The 19,995-nt window shown below is 43.3% G+C and overlaps 1 protein-coding gene across 2 annotated transcripts in view; it reads right to left on the reverse strand.

The window, feature by feature from the left end:
* Window positions 1-4,031: 4,031 nt before the first annotated feature.
* Window positions 4,032-19,995, reverse strand: part of SDHAF3 (succinate dehydrogenase complex assembly factor 3) — a 31,174-nt gene continuing 15,210 nt past the window's right edge. For both annotated transcript variants that reach the window (XM_075269890.1, XM_075269889.1), the window contains exon 3: window positions 4,032-4,594. In XM_075269890.1, the coding sequence (XP_075125991.1) occupies window positions 4,391-4,594 (204 nt within the window). In that variant the 3' untranslated portion in view covers window positions 4,032-4,390. The remainder of the gene's footprint in view (window positions 4,595-19,995) is intronic.

Here is a 19,995-nt window from a genome sequence, read left to right on the forward strand (position 1 = left end):
CCAGCAGAATAGTGAGCGCAGCTCTGGAGTATAATACAGGATAAGTAATGTAATGTATGTACACAGTGACTGCACCAGCAGAATAGTGAGCGCAGCTCTGGAGTATAATACAGGATAAGTAATGTAATGTATGTACATAGTGACTGCACCAGCAGAATAGTGAGCGCAGCTCTGGAGTATAATACAGGATAACTATTGTAATGTATGTACACAGTGACTGTACCAGCAGAATAGTGAGCGCAGCTCTGGAGTACAATACAGGATAAGTAATGTAATGTATGTAGACAGTGACTGCACCAGCAGAATAGTGAGCGCAGCTCTGGAGTATAATACAGGATAAGTAATGTAATGTATGTACATAGTGACTGCACCAGCAGAATAGTGAGCGCAGCTCTGGAGTATAATACAGGATAACTATTGTAATGTATGTACACAGTGACTGTACCAGCAGAATAGTGAGCGCAGCTCTGGAGTACAATACAGGATAAGTAATGTAATGTATGTACACAGTGACTGTACCAGCAGAATAGTGAGCGCAGCTCTGGAGTATAATACAGGATAAGTAATGTAATGTATGTAGACAGTGACTGCACCAGCAGAATAGTGAGCGCAGCTCTGGAGTATAATACAGGATAAGTAATGTAATGTATGTACATAGTGACTGCACCAGCAGAATAGTGAGCGCAGCTCTGGAGTATAATACAGGATAAGTAATGTAATGTATGTACACAGTGACTGTACCAGCAGAATAGTGAGCGCAGCTCTGGAGTATAATACAGGATAAGTAATGTAATGTATATACACAGTGGCTGTACCAGCAGAATAGTGAGCGCAGCTCTGGAGTATAATACAGGATAAGTAATGTAATGTATATACACAGTGACTGTACCAGCAGAATAGTGAGCGCAGCTCTGGAGTATAATACAGGATAAGTAATGTAATGTATATACACAGTGGCTGTACCAGCAGAATAGTGAGCGCAGCTCTGGAGTATAATACAGGATAAGTAATGTAATGTATATACACAGTGACTATACCAGCAGAATAGTGAGCGCAGCTCTGGAGTATAATACAGGATAAGTAATGTAATGTATGTACACAGTGACTGTACCAGCAGAATAGTGAGTGCAGCTCTGGAGTATAATACAGGATAAGTAATGTATGTACACAGTGACTGCACCAGCAGAATAGTGAGCGCAGCTCTGGGGTATAATAAAGGATAAGTAATGTAATGTATGTACACAGTGACTGTACCAGCAGAATAGTGAGCGCAGCTCTGGAGTATAATACAGGATAAGTTATGTAATGTATGTACACAGTGACTGTACCAGCAGAATAGTGAGCGCAGCTCTGGAGTATAATACAGGATAAGTAATGTAATGTATGTACACAGTGACTGCACCAGCAGAATAGTGAGCGCAGCTCTGGAGTATAATACAGGATGTATATCAGGAGATATACGTATATATATGTAGAATAAGTGCAGTAACATTGTGTAATAAGATGAGTTTCAGTCCTTTGCTTAATTATTTATGCCATGAACTAATATTTTGGTTATTTTTATCTCTGTACCTGCGAATTCTCATTAATTAAACCAGAAGCGCTCGCTATGACGAGTAACCCAATAAAATCCTGGTTATTACATTACTTACTTACGTTCCAGAGCCATTAAGAATAGAATCACGACCTGCGCTTTGTATCCCATAAAATAGGAGCAGCTTTTATTGACATGCAAATAAATTCATTTCTGATCTGCAGTAATTATGGGATGGGCTGATATTGATCATCTGTCCTGTGAGGACTTTAATGGCAGATAATTGTAGACATCTGAATAATGGAAGGAACGTTACAACAATTCATCCCATTACAAACAACCTGAAACAATTATCTCTCTCCGCAGAATACGAGGATTTATGCCGACAGCAAATACGGCGAAACATAAAATAAACTGAAACCATGGCGAGCTACGAGAGGAGCGTGCGGGGAATTATTAGGGGAGGTCAGGGGTCCGGGATAAATAATATTATTCCAAATTTTTAATGAGAGTTCTCAGGGGAGAAAAACAGCAAAAACACTCAAAACTACTCCAAAAGTTGCAATAATAGAACTTTCCGTCACCGTATCTACTCACCTTGTGGTGTCATGACCGTCACATACATGGACCAGACTGTTGGACACAACAATAATGGTCCGGGCCACACAGTGTTTTACATGCTGCACAACCCATGTCAGTCACTTGCCCCCTAGTGATGATGAAATGACTCTGTATATGAAGTTCTATTCTATACAGCAAAGATACCAAGCAAAGTGCTGAAAATAAGATGTGTCAGCCTGTTATGTCCACAATTAAAAGTGGACAAGAACATCTGTACAGGTGGAACGTGAGCCCCAAAATCTTCTAGTGGGCCCAGAAAACCCCTGTCCGACACTGTCTATGCATTACAGAAATGTACAACACAAAAAACACTTAAAGGGATCCTATCATTAAAACTCATTTTTTTCTGCCTAACTCGTAGGAATAGCCTTAAGAAAGGCTATTCTTCTCCTACCTTTAGATGTCTTCTCCGCGCCGCCATTTGGTATATAATCCTGTTTTCATCGGTATGCAAATGAGTTCTCTCGTAGCACTGGCGGTGGTCTCCATAGCTCAAACAGCACTGGGGGCGTCCCCAATGCTGCGAGAGAACTCTACAGCATTGCCTCCATCTTCTTCAGGAACGGGTCTTCACACGTCTTCTTCCGGCGCTGGCTTCAAACTTCTAGGACAAAGACAACTGTGCATGCCCGCCGGCCACAAGAAAATGGCCGCTTACACAGTATTGTAAGCGGCCATTTTCTTGTGGCCGGCATCCATGCGCAGTCGGCTGCCCGAGGCCTAGAAGTTTGAAGCCACCGCCTGACGAAGACGTGAAGACGGCCCGTTCCTGAAGAAGATGGAGACGGCGCTGGAGAGTTCTCTCACAGCATTGGGGATGCTCCCAGTGCAGTTTGATATTTGAGGACCGCCCCCAGTGCTGCGAGAGAACTCATTTGCATACCGACGGAAAACAGAATTTTTACCAAACGGAGGCGCGGAGAAGACATCTAAAGGTAGGAGAAGAATAGGCAGAAAAAAATGAGTTTTAATGATAGGATCCCTTTAACACATTTTGTCTGATCATTCCGAATCCTGCAAGATCAAACCAGAAATAATTGGGAAAAACAATTTCCCAGAAGTTCAGGATGACAAAGTCTGATCCAGATCTGACGGTTTAACTGTGTGATACTTGGGGGTATGTCAGAAAATCCCAAATAGCAGAATATCAGATGACGTTATCTGTCACATTGTGTTGTCTCACTACAATGAATAACAAAAAATAAATTTCATTATTTTCCCTTTGTTTGTTTTTTCATTGTGTGCTGCACATGTGACAAATGTATCTACACAGTTTGGTGGAAACGACAATATAAGTGTCAGTCACTATCAGTGGCGTAACTAGGAACGGTGGAGCCCCGTGGCGAACTTCTGCCATGGGGCCCCCACCCCCTTCCTGACCTCCCCCTCCTCCTAATACACAGATATCAGGACACTGTCCTCTCTCCTCCTCCACACCACACATACATACATACACACTCACACACAGACACACACTCTCCATCCTGCATCTCCCTGCCCCCCTCCCCTTCAGTACCTAGCAGCACATCTCTCCTTCTCTTCATCTCTTGTAGGACTGCACAGGCTATAAAGACATGCCCACCTAGTCATGTGATGGCTGACGTCACACAAGGTCCTTCAAGCTTTCCCCCCATCTTATCGCAGTTACAACAGTTTGTCTGTGATAAGAGCGGGGGTAGCAGGGGTAGCTGTCACCAGGTCCCTAATGTCCCGGGCCCTATGGCAGCTGCCTCTGCTGTTATGGTGGTAGTTACGCCACTGGTCACTATAATGATCAGAGGAAGTCACTGAAGATTATACATGGGATACATATACATATAGATTTTTTTCCCTTACAGTGTATACGATGGCTCACACAGGACAGGGTTGCATTGTTTTTGTGTATTTATTTCATTCATACAGAAAACTGGATTTTGTCTGGTTTTCTAGATTTTCCCAATTCAAGTCCTTAATAGGTTCACAAACATCTTCTTCCATATCACTACTTGCTCTCCCTCAGATTTGGAAATTTTTGGATCTTTGAGACTGTATTTGGAATGGCCTATTCATTACAATGGGACCGCATGTATAGAACCCATTAAAAAATATCTAGTTATTACAATGTGCCCGAGTTCTGTTTGCTCAGTTTCGGTTTATCGGCAGGTTCAAATTTCTGGACGTTTTGCTTCTCGATATGACTCATGTAAGTTTTGACAGAATATAATAATATAAAAATAAAATCTCATCCTAGAACTTCTATTTTTTCTTCCCGGCATCTTCCACGACATCAAACTGCGTTTTGGGTTTTGTGGCTTCTTGCATGAGTTCATGTAGTTGTCCGATCTGCTCCTCATTGAACCAGTCCAGTTTCTCCTCCGTTATATGAGCGCCATACTCCGATTTGGGCTGTGAATGTTGGATTCCTTGTCTGGCTTGTTCCCATAGCATTGCTGCATAGCCCTGGAGGACACAATGTTACAGTCAAAGACATGATAAATACTACAAATAGGTGATGTTCTCACGTTTACCTCTTTTTTTTAGAAGATTTCGTGCCAGCTCGTTCCAGCAACACGTTGTATTTGGTATAATAGGAGGATCTGAGATGGAACGCCAAGTCGCGTCACTGCAGCTCTAGGAACACCGCGAGAGAATCCACCGCCCGGACCCCAATAATACTGACCGCTGGTCACAATGGCAGAGGCCAAAAAGTTCAATTCTCACTGAAGTCTACAGAAGTGACGCGGATACATATATGGCTACTGAACAGGACTCATTGGCAGTGGGTTGAAAAAAAGGCTCATAACCATTGTTATGGGATCATTGTGGATATAGGGGGTATTGTGGCCTTTATGGAGTACATTTTGGCTACTATAGAGGCACTGTGGTCATCATGGAGTGCATGCTGGCTATTATGGGGCATTGTGGCTGCCACTTAATGTATAATGGCTACTTTGGGGCACTGTCACTGTCATGCAGTATATAATGGTTCTTATGGATACATTGTGACTGTCATGTGGAGCATATTGGATATTATGGAGACATTGTGGCTGTCATGTGGAGCATATTGGATATTATGGATACATTGTGGCTGTCATGGGGAGCATATTGGATATTATGGATACATTGTTGCTGTCATGAGGAGCATATTGGATATTATAGATACATTGTGGCTGTCATGTGGAGCATATTGGATATTATGGATACATTGTTGCTGTCATGAGGAGCATATTGGATATTATGGATACATTGTTGCTGTCATGAGGAGCATATTGGATATTATAGATACATTGTGGCTGTCATGTGGAGCATATTGGATATTATAGATACATTGTGGCTGTCATGTGGAGCATATTGGATATTATGGGGCGTTGTGGCTGTCATGGGGAGCATATTGGATATTATGGAGACATTGTGGCTGTCATGGGGAGCATATTGGATATTATGGATACATTGTTGCTGTCATGGGGAGCATATTGGATATTATTAGGCATTGTTGCTGTCATGGGGAACATATTGGATATTATGGGGCATTGTGGCTGTCATGGGGAACATATTGGATATTATGGGGCATTGTGGCTGTCATGGGGAGCATATTGGATATTATGGGACATTGTGGCTGTTATGAGGAGCATATTGGATATTATGGAGACATTGTGGCTGTCATGGGGAGCATATTGGATATTATAGATACATTGTGGCTGTCATGGGGAGCATATTGGATATTATGGGGCATTGTGGCTGTCATGGGGAGCATATTGGATATTATGGAAATATTGTGGCTGTCATGGGGAGCATATTGGATATTATTAGGCATTGTTGCTGTCATGGGGAACATATTGGATATTATGGGGCATTGTGGCTGTCATGGGGAGCATATTGGATATTATTAGGCATTGTTGCTGTCATGGGGAGCATATTGGATATTATGGGGCATTGTGGCTGTCATGTGGAGCATATTGGATATTATGGAAACATTGTGGCTGTCATGTGGAGCATATTGGATATTATTAGGCATTGTGGCTGTCATGTGGAGCATATTGGATATTATGGGGCATTGTGGCTGTCATGGGGAGCATATTGGATATTATGGAAATATTGTGGCTGTCATGGGGAGCATATTGGATATTATTAGGCATTGTGGCTGTCATGTGGAGCATATTGGATATTATGGAAACATTGTGGATGTCATGTGGAGCATATTGGATATTATAGAGATATTGTGGCTGTCATAGGGAGCATATTAGATATTATGGGGACATTGTGGCTGTCATGGAAGCTAGGTAGTGTAACGTTCCTCAGACTTGCGCCATATCTAGAAGAAGACATTGTGCTGGTCTAGGACACATGAAAAAGATGCCGGTAGTGAAAGGACTAAAATCAGTAAAATGTTAACTGTGCCTGGTCAGTACTGCACTTACAACTTCGCTATATACAAGGTTATGTTATGGCAGTATTATTTATACGGTAACACATTTAAAAAACAAAAAACAAAACAGAAATGGACCGCAAATCCCAATATTATACATGGATCTTATGCTTCTCAGCAAACCACCAGGTTCTTAGTATATATATTGATCAAGGTATATAAGCCCAGTAGCCACTTCACGGTGACATCTGTATAGTGGGTCTGTAGACTACCGCCGCTGCTAGGCCAAGTCCCCAGGATTAGGAATATTCAGGATTTCTGTGCAGTGTTTATTTCCTGTATAACTGAAAAATTCTACAACTTTCTCAGTCTCAGTTCGTCACCATTTCCAAGACCTCTGCTTGCTGTCAGTGACTGTGAAGACTCTTGTTTGCATTCCTAGTCAGTGACCCTGTACATAGCTAGTCCTGCTCTCAGCTGATACAGCTGTATCCAGTCTAGACAATGCTCTGTGAGCTCCGCACATCATCAATAGCTGCTAAAGTCTCCCTGGCAGTTTGCTACAATGTATCAGCCTAGAGTCCAGGTTGTCTCGCTCACAGAGCACAGCACCATACATTTGTGCCGCAGCTGTGCTTGGTATCGCTTGAATGGGACTGAGGCCATGTGACCGATGAATGTGACAACACATGGACTTTGAAGTGGAAGTAGCACCAATGCCGCTTCACATAACCGATCTGTGTGGATCCCGGGTGTCGGATCGCCGAGTATCTTAAACCTACTCAAGGGATAAGTCATCGATTAAGACAGTCCCCCCAAATAAAGGGCACATCCATGTATGTACAATATTTTACACATCCCCTTTAAGGACCTAATACTTTTGACTTCTCATAAGGCCATTTTTGTTACATTGCTACACGACATCTTATAGGAAATAAGGAGAAGAATTTTGGTAACAAAAAGTTGACTTTCGGTAATTTCAGGCTCGGCTCTTCGCGATGCGTTAGACGTGTTACCATAGTTTCATCACAGTCAGATTCTCCTCTACTGATGTGACAATTTCTCCGACGCCGCACGTAAACGACTCGTGTGTAATTTAATGTTGCGTTTTGATTTTCCCTCAAACACTGACATTTTACTTCCAGACACACAAATCTGTTCCCCCCGTAGTTCAGACCCCTACCGGAGCGGCCGATGCAGAAACTTCATGACAATCACGCGTATAATCATTGTCTACCTCGCCTGCCTGTCAGTGGCAGCATTATAATGTCAGACAAAGGGCATCAGTTAGGAAGACTCCGCGTTCCGGCCGCCACATACAGCTCCGATGATACAATATGTTATGAAGTCTCCGAGTCTTCCGGGCTTTCTAGATCAGCATAATATCAGAGTACAATGCAACGCGGAGGAGACGGCCGGGGATCGCCGCGGTGAGTCAGAAGATGACAGAACTTCAAGGATGAGGACGGCGGAGACTTGTCATTGTGAAGACGCGGGAATTCGACCAACTTTTACAACATTCTCTCTTAGAGTTAAAGAATCTCAACTTAGGCTGCATTCACACAGAGTAACGCCAGGCGTCATTTGTGTGACGCCTGGCGTTACTCTGTGTGAATGCAGCCTAAAACTTACAGGTCGGTTTACTCAGACAATTTGCGGCTTAAAAATTCTCTGATTAAAGACTCAACAAATTTTGGAATAATCGTGAAATATTCTTCTGACCCGATTTACCATCTGCGCTCTAGTTCATCTTGGGCCTTGGATGAGGTTGAGGTCAGAGCCCCATGCGGCCAGTCACTGGCTACAAACTTACACAACAATGCCTTTATGGGCCTTGCTTTGTCTAATGGGGCAGAGTCATTCTCGAACAGAAATGAAGTCTTCGCCAAAGTGATGCCACGGAGATGGAAGAAGCAATTGTCCAAAATGTCTTGGTCTTGGTCATTAAGATGAGAGGGGTTGTCCAGGATATAGAGTGTTTTGCAAAGAGGCTGAGGAAGGTGAAAAGAACCCTCCAAAACTCAGCTGTCCCCAGGGTACTGATGTCACCTACCAGAGTCTGGTTGAGCTGCTGCCAGGGTCGTCTTCTGGTGGAAGTCCTTGTAGCACGTGACTGCTGAGGCCTAAGGAAAGTACAGAGGACGTCACAGGTGATGTGCGTGTCCAAGTTTCTTTCCTTAGGCCATTGAGGTGAGGAACACCAAAGAACACCAAGGAACTTTCACCTGTTTCCTTGTGGATAATGTTATATCTTGGACGACCTCTTTAAGATTTCCCTTCATAGGACCTAAAGGGCTAGGGTCGACTTCTGAACACTTGTACTTGGCAGTCATGGACAGTCATGACAAAGACTCTGTATGGCAAGGCTGTCTGGAACAGTCACCACATAGACATGAGAAGTCTGTCTTGGACGGCCACAACATAAATTTGAGAAGGATGGCGTCTCTCTGTTATCGGCTGGTTGGTGCCCTCTGTACACCGGCCAATAGTTGGGAGCGAGCGCTGATATAAACGCTCACTTGCCCGATCATTGGCCCCTGTAATCGGGTCTTCAGTATTGAGCTCCTACCAGTTCACGCTCAATAATCTCTAGTAAAGGCGAATTTGCCCCCAACAAGACATTCCCTATTTGTCTCCACGGCCTCTTAATGCCCAGAGGGAAGGGCCGTCCGGCAGCCATGGTTCCCCAGAGGTTTCCTCTCCTGCCGGATGACTCTCCATGAGTCCGGGCCTCGGATATTTCATAATCTAATAACTGACCTTCTAATTACAATTATTACTAATAAATCAGGTTTTGTTGGAAACTATTCTGTGTCTGCTCCATTACTATTATAGTGTGATAAGTCTCATACACCTCCGAAAAGCCCAACACCAATAATACCGCAAACAACCCATAGAGACACTGTGTGGATCGGGAGCAAAGAGACAAAACCTATCCATCTGTTCCCAGTTATCAGCCATACAGGGGTCCGGCAGCCTCATCCGGGAGGAGAATGGGTAGGTGGTCGCACATGTGCATGAGCAAGCGAGCAACAACCAAGAGAGAATGGCGCTATTATAGTAACTAATAATCTGCACACTTATGGGACATGGTGCGGGGTGAAATATTTATAGACACGGTCATGGGTTTATTTGGTAGTCGTACAGGTGTAGTATTTGGGCACTCTATGGCAGCATCATTTATCACCATGAGGTGCTATAATATCAGTATGTTTATTGAGTCCTCAATATAGTAAAATTGGTGCTAGATTACCGAAATTCTGGGTATGGGTATAAGATCTCTGGCTGCTGCCAGTAAATAAGCCATCACTGCTGGATCCGGGATACCCCTTTAAGCTTTTTTGATCGGTTGCCAAAAGAAAAAACATTGTAGTCCCAGCAGATAATGTGGCATTGTACTGGAAGCATCAATTAGCCGGGACAGAATAATATTAAGAGGAAGGTCATCCTGTATGGAGGCTCGGCTGCAAATCACTCACGTTCCAGGGGTGAAGGCCAAAAACTCTGAAGCAGGAAATCAATAGAGGTAGAGCGATCATTCAGGCAGCAATTAAAGCAATTAGGAGTGGGCAGGATGACGGAGGCGCTCGCTCATTGGGGCAGGATGACGGAGGCTCGCTCACTGCATACTGGGAGTAGAGCGCAATACATAGACCATGGCGGAGGACACGTCCATCAAGCACAGGTCATCCCCGTCTACGTGCGCTCGCACTGCCTGACTTATACAAGAATCCATGCTAGGCTTGTAATGAAAAATATAATAATCAGTTTATACAATATGCAGGTAGAAAGGTACTGGAAGCAGCAGATCCTCGACTGTGCCGGCCGGGTGGCAGAGCTCAATAGTGTTACCTGCTGCGCCTGCACAGACCTCTGCAAGCCAGTGCTGATGACATGCCAAGGGTCTACGCACTGTATGACACGGTGGCCATGACCGGGTGGTCAGTCCTACACAATGCATGAAATTCTAGCAGGGGTTGTCTTCAAGAGACAAGCCCTAATGGACTCATCTAGTATAAGCCATTCACATATTAGCCCTTTAGTCCCATTCACAGTTACTCTATGGTGTCGGTGCTATGCAGTTACTGCCATGGGTTTACGGCGAGCTCAGAAGCAGAGCTCACACCGTCTGCACATTACTGCAATAACTGGGGTTGTTAATAACTCCCTTCTAAGGGTAAGTTTACACGGAGATTTTTGGTCAGGATTCTGAGGCTGTATCCGCCTCAAAATCCTAACCAAAAAGACGGCTCCCATTTAAATCAATGGGAAGAGAGATGCTCATTCTTCAGGCCGTTTCGCCTCGCGATTCGGCCTGAAGACACTCCCTCCTCCGGATCAGACCCATTCATCGGGCCAAATCCGGAATGCAGTGTGTAGCTGGATGCCGATGCACTGTATTGGCATTCAGTCGCGGCTACCCGTATTTTGGACCGGAACCTGGGGTGGCCTCCGCCTCAGGTTCCAGACCAAAAAACCCCCTCTGAACTTACCTTCAGCTACTGAACTCCTCAGATCCTCTAGGTAGTAGCGACAATGGCATCTACCTGGTAAGACAGAGAATGGGTATCAACTAGAGATGAGCGCGTAGTATTCGATCGAATACCTCGCTGCCATAGGAATGCGTGTAAACGGCCGATCACCAAGGAGTTAAGCGCACTGAATATCCGATTCACTTAATCCCTTGGTGTTCGGCCGCTTACACGCATTCCTATGGCAGCGAGGTATTCGATCGAATAGTACTCGCTCATCTCTAGTGTCAACCCATAGGCAACCTTACTGTGATATTGCAGGGTGTCCATAGGTTCCCATGGCAGGCAGGGTGTTGCCACCACCAAATGGTCACCCCATTAATCTAATTAATTAGGGGTTGTGCAAACTGGATGATCCCACTTAGATAACCATGGGACCCAAACCTTACAGTGTTTCAGTTAGTTTCGACAATCCAAAATAAGCAAAGGAAAAAGCCCAAGAACTTTATATGAGGCCCAGTGAAATCCATGGACATTTAACAGAGGATGGTACCTCATGGAGAGACCCCAGATCGGTGGACGCCCTCTATTACCACAAAATGGCCCAACGCATGGGGACTTCATATATGGAATAGCAGAATTTGATTCTTGGGAAGCGTTCCTCTACAGTTGATTCAATATTGGATCCATAGGGGGTCTCGCCATTGAAGGCATGGATCGGAGCCAGTCGATTTTTGCGTCCAATGACAAACTACTCACTACTGTATCCACCACTGTGCGGAAACCAAGGAAAAATGACAAAAAAAAGCTACGACTACCCATAAAATTCCCATAAAAGATTTAGATAACACGATGAATTCCGACCCGATCAGTTCTCCTCCGGAGAGTCATTTACCTTCTGTTTTTTACACTAGACTTTCGGGAACAGCTTGTACTTCACACTGTGGCGGTGGACTAGCTGGCAGAAATCCTGCGTGCCAAGAAAACATGATGGGGAAGAAGTCACCCGAGTCTCCTGAAAGCGCCCGTACGCCCATCCTCCATAATAACGCTCATTATAATTAAGTCACTTCATCATAGCTGCGAGACAGTGGCACAAACACGGCCCAGACAGAGGTGTAGTATTGTTTCCCTCTTAAATGCTTTTAATCCTAATGACTGTTCCGTCTAATTGGATAATACAATTTATCAAAATCAATAATGACATATTTCATCTTCCTATGGTACCGCACCAAAGGGAAACAAAAATTAACTCTTTGAAGTGATTCTCAATGTTGGATTCTATGAAAATAAGATGATTGCAGAGTATCTGGCTCTGCGACGCCCCCCGTGATCAGCTGCAATCTGTTTAGGAACCGGATAAACAGGGTTTAATCCCCTGCAGCACCTCCGGAGGGAAAATGAAGAATTGCACCGTGTCCATTCAAATCGACAGGATGTCTATGTAACGCATGAACATGTCATGTCCTTCACAATGAAGATGTTATTTGCTTCAATATGAGGGTCCTCAAAGGGCAGCCCTCCCCCCATTAGTTCAGAATTTCCATAATAGGGTATTTGGTTATCTGGGATAGAAATTACATTTTCAATCTAATGTCTACCATTGACTATTTGAGGAGAGGTGAACACTGTTTCCTTTAAGCTCCATGACTGCACAGACTAGAAGCTACTAGAAACAGACTTCCCAATCTGCCCCTTAATGATCAGGCAGAATGCTTCTGAAACACTCTACCCAATCATACAGAGAACTTTGTGGCTGTTCAGTTACAGCTGCACAGTTCTCTCTATCTCCTCCCTGCACTCAAATGAGAACAGGGAGAGAAAAGGAAGCGGAATAATCTGTGATCACTTTCTGTTTCGGACAGGACAACACTGAAGAAGCCTGCTAGACACCTATGGATACTGGATATTGACATGATCCTCCTTCACAGTCCTAGACCACCATGGATACTGGCTACTGACATTAACCTGCTCCTAGTCCTAGATCCCAGGCATCCTTATAGGATCCTTTAACGTCCCTAAACCTCCAGAAACATTGGCATTAACCTCTTCAGTGTTATAGACCACCAGGGAACTTGAAATTAACCCCTCGTCTGCCCTAGACTACCAGGAATACTGACATTAATTTCTTCACTGCCCTAGACCACCGGGGATACTGACATGAAATGGTTCTTTTTACTGTGCAAGACCACCAGGGATACTGGAATTCTCCACTTCATTGTCGTAAACCATTCTGAATTCTTATGTTAACCCTTTCACTTCCCTCCCATGCCCATTCTAGAAAACATAGCCACAACAAGAGTTTACTCAAATTTAGAAACATCATTCTACTATTCTAATAGTTTTTGCAAAAAAATTGGAAGTGGTAGGGACTCATCCTCTTGACAAGGGCAGTGGTAACACCCACTTGTCTAATAATCCTGGACTATGCAAAGACTGTGTGGGGAATTCAATTATTTTCTGGAGCAGAAATGTCCGGAGAGGTGACAACTTCTCTATAAGTCCAGCGACACGTGAAGTGACGTCCCTTCTGGCTGGAGATGGCCTCTTTCCTCATCTGGCCCAGACCACCATGTTGACTTTTCCTGAGGATTTTGCTGCTGACACATCCCCTAAACTATTATACCCCAAACACTTACATACTGTACAGCTGTAACTTTGCCCCCTGGCTTGAAGACCGGCACTCATATGATCAGGTGACCAAACATATGCAGATCCTTCTAAAGTAACAGGTCTTGCAGACATTTATGCAGAGACCACTGCATATCACACTGACACTGATCTCTTTCCTCCCCTAGATCACCAGGAACCTTGAAATTAACCTCTTCACTACCACACACTACAAAAGTACCTGACGTTAACCTTTTCACAATGTCCAGGGTTACTGATAGCACGCCTTTACCCCTCTAGCCCAGAGATCTTGAAATCAGCCCCTTCACCCCCCAAGACCACAAAGGATCCTGAAATTAACTTTTTACTGTGAACAGAGTTAATATTAACCCTTTAATAATCTAGATCAGAGATTCTGGAATCAACCCCCTCACTGCCTTTGACCACTAGGGATGCATATGAGAACCCCCTTCACTACCTTAGACCACCAAGGGTTCTGGAATTAACAAAGTATGCAGACAATACCCCCTTCACTGTCCTAAATATGCAAACTGTATTAGGCTCCGTTCACATATTGATCATGGCTTCTAGTCAGTACACCACTTGATTTTGCCTTCACTTTTCCAAGTAATATTGTGAGAAACTGGTTAAAACTAACATAAAAAAAAAAGAATTGATGGATTATAGTTTATTAAACCCCCCCATGTAGAGCGGGAAGGTACAAGGCGCAGCGAGAGAATCGCCGGTGTTACATGACATAATATAGGCTCATCAGAAGCGATTCTGTGGATTTGCTGCTTGCACACAATGACGCCGTTTATACAAAGGAGAGAGACGCTTCTGCAGTTTTCTGCCGTAAAGGTCAGGATACAATGAAACCTGTAGGAGTCGGTTATTGAATTTTATCTATGCTGAAAAATACAATATACAGTGTCTATATCCACTTCAGGTGGTGCGTAATATTTACTTATTGTAATATTCTATCTCTGGCTTACAGCGTATGGGATGTGAATATGAGATAGATAGATAGATAGATAGATAGATAGATAGATAGGAGATAGATGATAGATAGATAGATAGATAGATAGATAGATAGATAGATAGATAGATAGATAGATGGAGATGGATGATAGAAAGATAGATAGATAGATAGATAGATAGATAGATAGATAGATAGATAGATAGGAGATAGATAGATAGATAGATAGATAGATAGATAGATAGATAGATAGATGGAGATGGATGATAGAAAGATAGATAGATAGATAGATAGATAGATAGATAGATAGATAGATAGATAGATAGATAGATAGATAGGAGATGATAGATAAATAGATAGATAGATAGGAGATAGATAGATAGATAGATAGATAGATGGAGATGGATGATAGATAGATAGATAGATAGATAGATAGATAGATAGATAGATAGGAGATAGATAGATAGATAGATAGATAGATAGATAGATAGGAGATAGATAGATAGATAGATAGATAGATAGATAGATAGATAGATAGGATGTAATGGTGTACTGTATAGCGGGCCAAGTGTAGGACGTGCCTGTGCTCCTGACTCTTTATGTGCAGATACACAGGATCAGTGGCTTTGAGTCTCGAAAAGAAAAAAAAAAAGAGGTGGCATGGTCACTGAATTAAAATGAATGTAAGAATCCATATAAAAAATAACCACAAATCATGGCCACCTCTCTACAACTAACTAGGACCAAGAACATCTCCTTCTCGGACTGGTGGACGTTGACAAGCAATGTAAAACTCAAGTGTGATCCCTTCAATTTCAATGAAGAATGACCCAAGCATGGCCACGTCTCTAGTGTTGGTGAGACCAGGAATAGCTCATTCGCAGGATTTGTGGAGGTCCCTGCTGTTAAGTCTCGAACAGAAAAGAAGAGTTGGAGGAATTCCATTAAAATGAACGTAAGGTTTCCATAAACCCCGTTCTTAGAAATGGAGAAGGTCAACAACCCATGGCCACCTCTCCAACGCTGGCCAGCACCAATAACCTTGACCTTGGACGTAGGTCTAAGCTGCCAGTCTTGATCAGCAAAGGATAGTTTGGTCACTCCTTGTGGTCATTCCACTATGTTTGGTCAATCCAATGTTGACCAGGACCAGGGATGGTTAAAGCTCAGAACTGGTGAAGGTCTCAGATTCCAGTTTTGACAAAATAGCGGCAGTACATGCGGTCAAGTTAATGAAGTGGATGGAACTTTTTCATCTATTTCAATGACAAATGACCGAAAAACAGTCTTCTCTCCATTGCTGACCAGGAATAGCTCATTCGCAAAATCTTGTGAAGGTCCTCGCTTCCAGTCTCAAATAACAAATGAAGAAGTGGAGGTTCTAACATGGCCATTCCAAAAACTTAACCATAAGGAACCATAAGCGTTGGAATGGAGAAAGATACCATGGCCATCTCTCCAATGCTAGCCTGAACCAAGAACATCTCAACTTCAGGACAAGTGGACATCTCAGCTGCCAGTCTTGACCAATTTTGAAGATTTGGAAGTGTATGTGTGGTCAGTCCACTCAAATGGAAAAAATTCCTCTGTTATGGTTAGAGCTCAAAACTAGTGGAGATCTCAGATGCCAGTCTTGAAAAAATGGTGGCAGTATGTGTGGTTGGACTCATGAAATGCATGGAAGGTTTTCAATGGCTCCATCGATTTCAATGAAGAAGGAACCAAGTTTGGTCACCTCCTCACTGTTGACCAGGAATAGCTCATTCGGAGAGTCTTGTTGAGGTTCTCACTTCTAGTCCCAAGGAGAAATAAAGAGGTGGAGATGCAAACATGGTCATTCCATTAAAATGAATGTTAAGGAATCAGGAATGACCACAACCTGTGACCTTGCCAGAACCAAGAACATCTCATTCTCTGGACCACTGGACGTCCCAAAATGACAGTGTTGACCAGAAATGAACCGTTGGCAGTGCATCTATAGTCACTTCATCTAAATGCCAAGGTTCTCCTCTGCTAGCCTGGACTAGTGATGGTGGAAGTCCCTGATGGTGATCTTGACCAGCGAGGTGGCAGATCCATATCTGAACACTACATTAAAGTTCATGGAAGGTTTCCAAAGGTGACATTTTTATGAATAATGAACCAGCCATGTCTGTTTCTCCGCTGTTGGTCAGGGCAAGTATTAGCTCTAGAGGTCCCAGTTGCCAGACCCTCACCAAGTCCAGAAATTCTCTTTAATATTCAATACATTACATCCCATTACAATGCAGATGGCAGTGGGCACTACCCGCCTCCCCTGAGCATTTTATCAGTCTGCAGTAAGAAACAAAGAAAATAAGATGGAAAATTCAGAACAACAAGACGTAGGAGGCTGTCAGAGTGAGAAGCGCAGTCTCCCGGGAGCGGCCACATCTCGTGTACTGAGTGCAGGTCTAGAGACACCACCGTCTTATCCAGCAGACTTACTATTCTGGCACATGAACCAATTGTGTTAAGCAACTATGATAACCCTGTGTATGAATTTCACTACTTCCCCCGGGACCTCCCAAATCGAGGACTTTGTATAGAGGACGCAAATAGAATTATTAATAAATTGCTTATAGGAAGCATCTGCTTTTTTATAATAAAAAGAGATCGCAAATAGGTCGATACAGCAAGTGTTCAATTCTCCTGCAGCACCTCCAGTGGAGTAATGGAGAACTGCATGTTGGCCAATGAAACGAATGTAATACAGAGAAACACTAGGTTTGTCCAGAGACATATTGTAGCCACGCTCTACCCTGGTTCGTGGATTGAGGTCTCCACCATTAACATCCCTCGCAGAGAATGCTCTCTATGCAGAGCCCTTTACATATGCTTTTTATAGAGTATATGGGGATGCTAAGGGGTTTCACAATTAGCACTGCTACTAAAGAGCTACTAAAGTATGCTGGCAACCATCCAAGGTGTCATTCAATGACAAGCAGCTCATCCTTCACAAGGAATGTATTATTTTACTTACCAAATTGTTTCCATTTGATCCTGGTGGGCTACAATATTGTACATTCCAGTACTATGTAATATTTTGCTCACCAAATAGATCCCCAGTTGATCCTGGTGGGCTACAATATTGTATATTCCAGTGCTATGTATTACTTTGCTCACCAAATACATCCCAAGTTGATCCTGGTGGGCTACAATATTGTACATTCCAGTGCTATGTATTATTTTGCTCACCAAATGGATCACCAGATGATCCTGGTGGGCTACATATTCTATATTCCAGTACTATGTATTATTTTGCTCACCAAATACATCCCGAGTTGATCCTGGTGGGCTACAATATTGTATATTCCAGTGCTATGTAATATATTGCTCACTAAATAGATCCCCAGTTGATCCTGGTGGGCTACAATATTGTATATTCCAGTGCTATGTATTACTTTGCTCACCAAATAGATCCCCATTTGATCCTGGTGGGCTACAATAATATATACTCTTCAGTTCTATGTATTATCATTTCAGTCACCAAATAGTTGCCAGCTTGATCCTGGTGGGGTACAATACTATATACTCCAATGCTCCAGTTGATCCTGGTGGGGTACAATACTATATACTCCAATGCTCCAGTTGATCCTGGTGGGGTACAATACTATATACTCCAATGCTCCAGTTGATCCTGGTGGGGTTCAATACTATATACTCCAATGCTCCAGTTGATCCTGGTGGGGTACAATACTATATACTCCAATGCTCCAGTTGATCCTGGTGGGGTTCAATAATATATACTCCAGTTCTTTGTCTTACTATTATTTCACTCGCCAAATGGATCCCCAGTTGATCCTGGTGGGCTACACTACTGTATTCTCCAGTTCATGTATTTTGTGACAACCATCTTCTTATATATCGTCAATATAATAACTGAGAGGTTTTTGTATCCCCTCCTGTTACTAATAAAAGATAATGGGTGGAGTAGGCATTATAGATCTACAAGCTGGTATGTGGTCACGTGATGCACCACATGTCACGTCATGATCGTGACGGTGGGATCAGACTACGCTGGGCTTGGTTGTAGTCTATAACCATAGAGACACATAAGTCTGTTCACAAGCTGTGTACACAAAACGGGAGGAGTTTTTAAGCAAACTATTTGCAACATTACATTCTATTTCCTGTTACATTGCAGCAAAATAAAGTATGTGCCCCCCTTTCTTCCCATATCGGTGCGGTATGGAGGGCTGATTTGGTGGTGAATCAGACTTTTCTCCTCTACTCCTCCTCCACCACCTCCTGCCACCCAAGTATAAGACGAGTTTCCTGAAGGGCATTAGAATAAATAGATTAAAGAAATATTAAAATATTCTCAATCCACAAAAAGCATAATAAAACAGGCGTCAGGAGCGGAGACGTCGCTAAGAGCGATTTGTGTCACATGACCTGCCACGGCCCAGAAAATCCTACTAATAAGATTCCCCATTTCATTATGGGAGTGATGTCATGTGAGCACATGAAGCGTCTTCATCTTAATAAACCTCGGCTTCAGGCTCCGCGCTTCCCTCCGCTCACCAAATAAACCCAGACAGGTCTCTGATTACCGGCAACCAGGACCGGACTGCGAGACGCAAGACGTCTTCACTTGCCAAAGGAGGTAATTAGGAGACTGGAGACATGTTCTCTTAATAAACACTCATCTCCTTAAAGGGACACTACACCTAAAATCTATCACTCCCTGTCATCGGTCACCGCAGGATGGAAAGAGATAACTGTAGCCATCTTCACTACATGACTACTCTATGTTATATATCTGCAGTGCTGGGAACCTCCAGAAACTACAGCAATGCAAGGGTTACTGCTCCGTCACCATCAGAAGTAAAGAACCAGAGTCATGTCATTCCAACCGGATAACTTATAAGAATTGTGAGCGCAGCTCTGGAGTATAATACAGTATAAGTAATGTCATGTATGTACACAGTGACTGCACCAGCAGAATAGTGAGCGCAGCTCTGGAGTATAATACAGGATAAGTAATGTAATGTATGTACACAGTGACTGTACCAGCAGAATAGTGAGCGCAGCTCTGGAGTATAATACAAGATAAGTAATGTAATGTATGTACACAGGGACTGCACCAGCAGAGTAGTGAGCGCAGCTCTGGAGTATAATACAGGATAAGTAATGTAATGTATGTACACAGTGACTGTACCAGCAGAATAGTGAGCGCAGCTCTGGAGTATAATACAGGATAAGTAATGTAATGTATGTACACAGTGACTGTACCAGCAGAATAGTGAGCGCAGCTCTGGAGTATAATACAGGATAAGTAATGTAATATATGTACACAGTGACTGTACCAGCAGAATAGTGAGTGCAGCTCTGGAGTATAATACAGGATAAGTAATGTAATGTATGTACACAGTGACTGTACCAGCAGAATAGTGAGCGCAGCTCTGGAGTA

Source organism: Leptodactylus fuscus, chromosome 4, assembly GCF_031893055.1.
Source record: "Leptodactylus fuscus isolate aLepFus1 chromosome 4, aLepFus1.hap2, whole genome shotgun sequence".
NCBI classification, from domain to species: domain Eukaryota; kingdom Metazoa; phylum Chordata; class Amphibia; order Anura; family Leptodactylidae; genus Leptodactylus; species Leptodactylus fuscus.